Genomic DNA, 8,493 nt, shown 5'->3' with positions numbered 1-8,493 from the left:
ATATATATATATATATATATATATATATATATATATGGGCAAGTTCATTTGTTAACCCAAATTATTATGTTAACTTTATGAACTAATAATGACCATTAATTTTTCAAATATAGGGTTGAGATTAATCATATTATTATAAATTTAATTTACTACCTTTGTAATCTCACAAATATATGTGAATATAGTAGCTCAACGGTATTTATGTAAAAGAGGAGGTGCAATCAACATCATCGGTTACAAACAGTAGAAATCGTATATGTTCAATTTGTGTTCATAATCTCCACAAGTGTTCATATATGTTCAATTTGTGTTCATAATTGCCACAAATGTTCACATATATGTTCAATTTGTGTTTATAATTGCCACAAGTGTTCANCCACAAGTGTTCATATATGTTCAATTTGTGTTCATAATTGCCACAAATGTTCACATATATGTTCAATTTGTGTTTATAATTGCCACAAGTGTTCATATATGTTCAATTTGTGTTAATAATTGCCACAAGTGTTGACAAATATGTGCAATTTGTGTTCATAATTGCCGCAAGTGTTGTCAATTTCTATTCATATGGGTGTATACATGTCAATTGGTGTCATATATGTGAATTTGTGTTCATAATTACCAAGACACTCACTTTTATTATTTACTTCATTTCCCGATCATGAACTCCAACTGTCACTAGAAACAATTTTAACATTTTCAATGTTATCGTGTTGTTTTCCAATGTCTTAATCCATAATTGCTTGAACGATAACAAATACTTTACTAGCAGACCTCCTCTACCAATCACAAATTTATAAATATTAAAAATGGAAGATCAATATTAAAAATGAAAAAAAATCACAAGATTAATATTAAAAATGCAAAAATCATGGGATTTTATGGATCTTGTAACTCCCAATTAATGATATAGGAGTTACAAAAAGAAAAGAAAAAAGTACCCACGTACCCTTAACATTAAATTCTTAGATAAAGTATAACCTAATACTAAGATGAATTGTGATTGGTTGAAAAAGTTGATAAGGTTAACACAATAATTTGGATTAAGGTTTAAAATACAAACCATACAAACCAATCTTAGTCATCCATCTAGTCTAATAATATCTAATTCCATTTTGTTTCCCAATCTAAAGCCATGTTCATAATTAATGAACTTTATCATCTTTTATAAATATTTCAATCATAATTAATTAATCATGATAATTATTCATAAATATCTCGATTGTTTTCTAATATGAGCATTGATTATGGCTTATAAAATTACATGGTTTATATTTGAAACCACACACATATGCACACACACACACAAACACATATATAGAAGGAAATTCAAATGCAAACTCAATTTTCATAAAAAAACGTGAGGATTGATCTTGGCCCTCAATTTTAAGTGATTCAATAACTCAAATTAAATATAGTTTTTAATTAAAGTACTAGGGGTAAAAAAAAGATTTAATTTCAATCCACGCCTATTTTTTTGATTTTTGATTTTTTTTTAATTAAAAAAATTTACCTACTTAAAAGTTTAAAATAAATTATCTTAAAAATTACAAATATTTTAATCAAACAAATTACATAAAAAAAAATGAGAATTTCATGCTCTTCAATATGACATCTATTTCGATATAGGTTTTTTCTCTTTGTTTTAACTGTTTTTTTACGTGAAATGATATATATGTGTTATATTCATTATGAATATTATGTACGTTCAAGTGAGTACAACAACTCGACACTGTAAGACTGTAAGTCCATAACTTGACATCACATTCTTCAACATTTTCTTTAACATCATAAAGCACCACGTTCTTCGTAACCGTAACCCAACATCCATCGGGACCGATTGAGAACCCATCGAGATCGAGTGAGAACATATCGAGACCGACTGAACCAACCAAAAACGATCAAGAATGGTCGAGAATCCATTCATTGACTTAGTATGTGTTTATATGTATTAAACCATAACTTACCACCTTCATTTTTCATTGAGAACTTATCAATTGATTTATTATTTGTTTGTATATAAAAACATATACTATCACTTTCATCTTTTATTTAGAAGAATCAGAATCCTATTGAGACCAATCAAGAACACGTCGAGATCGATCGACAACCCATTGGGACCGATTGACACCAATCAAGACTAATCAATGATCCATCCATTGACTTGGTGTGTGTTTGTTTATGTAAAACCATAACCTACCACGTTTAACTTTTATCGAGATGGAATGAAAAATCTATCAAGATGAATCGAAAACTCATCCAGATCAATCAAAAACGCAATGTCGGGTCAGAAAGAAAAACTAAAGTATGTAGAATTAAAACTGTAATATATTCATGATAAATATTATGGTGAAAATTAATATTTATGATAAATATCATACTAATATAAATACTAGAGAGTTATTGTATACACGTGATCATACATAAATATTAATGATGAATAATATGTATATTCATGATGTATGTTACAATGAAATTGTATGTTCATGATGAATATCATACTGATATATGAATGTTGAAAAGTTGTTATATACACGTTAACATAGATAAATATTCATGATAATATCTATCTATCTATATATATATATATATATATATATATATATAAACTTGAGATCATGTGAGACCAAAGGTTTTTCGTGAGACCCGTAAGACCAAGAGTTTTTTGTGAGACCCGTAAGACCAAGGTTTTTTCGTGAGACCCGTAAGACCAATTCTCAACCCTTGGATTAGATCTACAATCTGAACATTCATATCACAAAATTACCACGAGACTTCTCAATAATCACAAAATTGTCACCATGCAACTTTAGATCATTAGATCTTTAGCTTATAAAGTTGATCAATGAACATAAATTGGTCTTACGGGTTTCATGAAAAACTTTGGTTTCATGTGAACCCAACCCTATATATAATGGAAATGTATATTGATGGTGAATGTCATAATGACATAAAATACTGAAGTTTTGTTGAATACACATGAAAATACATAGCTATTAATGATGAGTGTTATAGTATATCATACTAATATATGAATATTAAAAAATTGTTTAAACATGTGAACATGTACAAATTATATATAATGAATATTACACAAATATACTATTTAATGTGAAAAACAAAAATAAAAAAAAACTATATCGATATGGATATCAAATCTAAGAGAATGAAATACTCAATTTTTTGATGTAATTTATTTAATTAAAATATTAATTATTTTTAAGATAACTTAGTTTAAAAAATTTGGGGGGTAAAAGTTTTTTAAATTAAAAAAGAAAATAGAAAGGCAAACATGATAGCCCAAATCCTAACTTCCATTTTTATCCCTAATCATTTCTTAATTAATTTTTTTATGTTTTAACCGTTGATTAGTTTTGTAAAATTTGATCAATTGTCAAGATTTATCCTCATATTCACAATAAAAAATGAGTTTTCATTTGTACCCACCCACCCATATATATATATATATATATATATAKAGAGAGAGAGAGAGAGAGAGAGAGAGAGAGAGAGAGAGAGGGTGGGGTGGGTAAGATATTTTGTTAACCAAGAATATGGTGTTAACTTTGTGAACTTATTAAATCAATAAGATTCATTCTTTAGTAGAAGTTACTTCAAATGTTTGATTCAATGACGAAGGACAAATATGTAATTTTTATGTGTAAGTTACGTTTATTCTATTTAATTATGTTCATGGGTGTTTATAAAAATGTGTTCATAACCATAAGATATTCATAAGAATATGTTCATAACCATAAGATTGTGTTTGGTTGCATGGAATTGGAATGAAATTCTTAACAGATTGGAATTTTTTTTGTTTGGTTCACGGAATTCAACTTTAAAATCGGAATTAAATATTAACAAATAACCTTTTATGATTTTTAAATAACGGAATTGGACTAGTGATATCAATAGCTAGCTATCTTTAATCGATTCCTTGATTATATATGTTATCTATCGATCTCGTATAGATGGAGAAATTACGAGAGAGAAAGAGCGTATGAACCATAGATCAATTAGATGATATGGTAGACGCAACGTTGAATGGATTTGAATTAGAGAAAGAATTTATCAGAAAAGAATTGAAATCCGATGGTATTGCTATGGAATGTAAAATCTGTGAGTGAAGAAATTTATTGGAATCGAAAGGATTCCATCAATTTTATTCCATGAATCAAACATTATATTTGGAATTTTGTCACCATTCCAATTCTTTTCAATTTCATCCAAATCCATGAATCAAACAGCCCCTAAGACTTCGTTCATAAGATTGTGATCGCCACATATGGTGTTCAATAAGATTTTCCATAGGCGTTTATATGTCATGATCTTTTCCACAAATATCCATGTTCTAGAATGTTCACCAATGCCTATTTTTGTTCAAATTTTCATTTTATTACAAATATACCATGATTTAATCCATAGATTTCAAGGATTAAGAGCTAAGATTGATTCGTATGGTTAACACAAATTATTAGGTTAACAAAAGAACCAACCCCATAGAATATATATATATATATATACTGTATTTTTATCTTTTTGTAACGATAACGATATACAAAAAGATAAAAATACGGTTTCCGTAATTTGATGGAAGGTCCTGCTCCGAAATTGTCTATATATTCACCAAACGTTTGATTATGTTTAATTTAGATCCTAAATCATTTTACATGTCATCATATTCCTTAACCCCTTCGCCTTCCTCCTTTGCAATCTCTTTTCTCATCTTCCACCGTTGTATTTGTTGCAAATCTAACCCAACAACCAAAATTAACTTCACATATCATATGATGAGAGAGAGCGAAACCGAAACCAAAAACCGATTGGGAGATCGAAACCTTTCCGATCCAAACATTACGTCCACATTTTCCGACACCGATGAAGACTTCGGCAGCCACCATAGCGACTTTTCCGACTACGACCCCCATTGTGCAAGCATCCAAGGCTCCCCGGTAATGATGTCACCCTGGAACCAAGCCACCCCTTTCCAACCATCTCCATGGACCAGTGCTAGCCTCAACGACCCCAATTGTCCCAAAAACTGTCTCATCGGCTCCTTGGTTCGGGAAGAAGGCCACATTTATTCGCTGGCCGCTTCCGGTGACCTCCTTTACACCGGATCCGACAGCAAGAACATCCGGGTCTGGAAGAACATGACCGAATTCTCCGCTTTCAAATCCAGCAGCGGATTGGTGAAGGCCATTATAATATCGGGTCACAAGATTTTTACCGGACATCAAGATGGAAAGGTTCGAGTTTGGAAACCGAGTTCCAAGAAACCGCGCCATTACATGCGCGTAGGTACATTCCCACGATTTCTCGCCATCTTCAGGTGTTCGATGAGGCCCAAGACTTACGGCGAGGGGAAAAGCAAACACACATCGCTTTGGGTCAAGCATTGCGACGCCATCTCGTGCCTTAGCATGAACGAAGAAGCCGGATTGCTTTATTCGAGCTCGTGGGATCGGACGTTTAAGGTTTGGAAAACGTCGAACTCGAGATGTTTAGAATCTGTAAAGGCACACAATGATGCGGTGAACTCCGTTATCTCGACCACAGAAGGGTTTGTGTTGACAGGATCCGCAGATGGATCCGTGAAGGTCTGGAAACGCGAAGGCCAGGGGAAGTCGATGAAACATATTTACGTTCAGACTTTATTGAATCAAGATAGTGCCGTGACTGCGTTGGCGGTGTCGACAACCGGTGCCTTCGTGTACTGCGGGACGTCCGACGGGATCGTGAACTTCTGGGAGCGAAGAAAGCAGCAACTGGCTCACGCCGGTGTTCTCAACGGCCACAAGTTGGCGGTTCTGTGTTTGTCGGCGGTGGGTAATCTGGTGTTTAGTGGATCGGCTGATAAGATGATATGTGTATGGAAGAGGGAGGGAATCACACACACATGCTTGTCGATGCTGACGGGACATTCGGGACCGGTGAAGTGTTTGGCGGTGGAGAGGGATGGTGAAGAGTCGAGCAGTGGTGCGGGCGCCGGCGCCGGCGAGGGGAAATGGAAGGTTTATAGTGGGAGTTTGGATAAGTCGGTGAAAGTTTGGAGTGTATCGGAGCAGGCACCAGATATGCAGCAGATGGCTTTGATGCAGAATGGAAATGTGTCGTTGGATGATATACCGTCGGCCAAATATTGAATGAAAAGGGTTTTATTTTGTGAGTGGTTTACGTGGGTGATGATGAATTCTGGTTTGGTTTTGTATCGTTGCTATAGTTTAGGGACCATTTATGCTATTTGTGTAAACTAGATACATAGGCATATATATATATTGTCTCTTAACCAAAAATCTTATGTAGCAAGAGAGAGGGTGGTGACTAACTAATTATTATCCCTAAGATTAGTTGTATAGTTCATATATGAATCGATTAATTAGTTTATATATGAATTATACAAATTCATATATAAATCAGTTAAATAGTTCATATGTAAATTAGTCACACATGTTTACATATCAAAAATCTATTACTTATACCAAAACACACCCGTCTCMACCTTCCTTGCCTCCTAACATGCAACCTTAATTTTCCACCCTCCACCATATTTGTATCCTAACGTCCATCACCTTCCACATTTCCTCCCCTCCTACCTTTCAAGCGGCATCGTCTCCCACCTCATCTCTGCCATCTACAACGAATCGAAATAGAGAGGATAATTGAATGGAAAACCTTACCTGAACTGATTCCATAGTCTCCTATGAAGAACCAAAGGGTAGAAGAACCATCATTCTTGATTATTTTGGGTGTAGATTTCAAAACTCTATTTTTTGGGTAAATATTCCGAATCCATGTTTTTGACGAAGCAATATAATGGGTTTGTTGAATGGGGTGTTCACAAGGTGTTTTTCCTTCTGTTACATACCAAACGGAAACCGAAACTCACCAAAAGGAGTTTGGTCTCAAAGGTGGTAACACAAATGTATAACACCCTCATTTTTACAATGAGTTGTGCCACATCATTCTCATTAGATAATATAAGTAACCCGAAAATAATTGCTAATAAAGGTCTGTTACAGTAAAAGTCTTACAAAATGTAAATGTAAATAATAACCCAACGCTAACCYATCCCATACCGGGTTACGCTACAAAATATTTCAAACATTAAGYCTAAACATCCAAAAATCTTATATTTAATCAATAGAAATATAACTCACTAAGCATGAACCTTGTCCTTGTCCACCATTGAATTTTTTACACCTGAGATGCATACTAAAGTCAGTTTTACAAAACTCACTGAGTTCAAAGTTTTTGTGCGTATAACCTACATGTCCCATCMTATGAAAATAAAATAGTATGCACATTTGTTTCAAAACCCCTTTAAATAATTACGTGATCTCATATATTATCTCATCGGGTAAAGGTCATATTGTCATCGGCATTCCTCGGATTATAAGGTTGTCCCTTATCCGATCACYCATCCATAAGAAATGCCTTCCATTATGACACATCGACCCAATCCCATAACTGATTTAAAATAACAGCCCCTGCTAAACAATGTTTAAAAATAACAAACAGATAGCATACAACCCATATTACACATTACATACATGTATTAAAGCCCATAAACATGCATATAAAAATAATATCATGCACAACACATATGTCCCAAATCATTCCCATGCTCAAAAACATTTTTACATAAGCATGCATACYAGTAAACGTCTTATAAATACTCACATGTGCATGTACGTCGATTGAAATCAATACCCGACCGACAATCTACAATTTCATTTTCATACCATAATATTTAACAAATGGTCCCAAAAGTCAATTTACGTCAAAGTAYTAAATTCTATAATACACCATAAACATCTAATCAATCTCTATAATCAGACAAATTCATCATCATTCCAACTTATAACATCCCAAATAATTCCTAAATATCATTACTAAATCATTCAATGAATATTAAATAAATATTTGCGCTTCTAATATTATCTTGTTAATGGTTATGGTGGTACAACAATAACCAACTAAACAAGAAGCCCAACACTAAACATAGTAACAAAGCCCAGAACACATTCCAACACTAAAATGAAAACTATTTTTCATGTATCAACAAATCAGTACAATAAATATATAAAACGAAAAGATACATCATTTTTAGTAACCCTTATTTATTTATCAGATTCGAATGAAAATCAGGTGTTTGTTATGTTCCTATGATTGTCATTCGAAAATGAAAAATAAATAATTATTAGATTGTTTATGGTTTTCATTTTCATTTGAATCTGAAAAATAAATAATAGATAATGGAAATGGTATTTAATCATTTTTATGGGATTATTGTACTTGGATAATGAAAATGGTCTTTAATTGTTTACTGATCTAGATACATCGATTGATAAATGATATATTGCTTACGTTTTATAAGTGTAAGGATTTATTCGTTTAGAAAATATTTAAGGATTTAATCATTCAAAATATAAAGTTTGTTGGTTTTTTCTTGGGTTTTAGTTAGTTCAAGGATATGTTTGTTAGATTTTA

At 32.6% G+C, this 8,493-nt stretch overlaps 1 protein-coding gene across 1 annotated transcript; it reads left to right on the top strand.

Annotated features, from left to right (window-relative positions):
• Positions 1 to 4,790: 4,790 nt before the first annotated feature.
• On the top strand, positions 4,791 to 6,146 carry LOC112502104 (protein JINGUBANG-like). Its single transcript, XM_025105930.1, has one exon. It carries the CDS (start codon positions 4,791 to 4,793, stop codon positions 6,144 to 6,146), a length of 1,356 nt encoding a protein of 451 aa, XP_024961698.1.
• The last annotated feature ends 2,347 nt before the right edge of the window (positions 6,147 to 8,493 follow it).

The sequence above is a fragment of the Cynara cardunculus genome, unplaced genomic scaffold, assembly GCF_001531365.2.
Source record: "Cynara cardunculus var. scolymus isolate 2C unplaced genomic scaffold, CcrdV1 Un_Scaffold_926, whole genome shotgun sequence".
Classification (NCBI taxonomy): Eukaryota; Viridiplantae; Streptophyta; class Magnoliopsida; order Asterales; family Asteraceae; genus Cynara; species Cynara cardunculus.
The sequence above is the reverse complement of the archived record's forward strand: the minus strand, read 5'-3'. Positions and strand labels throughout refer to the sequence as shown.

Bases quoted from the DNA above. Each gene is read 5' to 3' on its own strand.
- LOC112502104 (XM_025105930.1), top strand. From the start codon at position 4,791: ATGAGAGAGAGCGAAACCGAAACCAAAAACCGATTGGGAGATCGAAAC.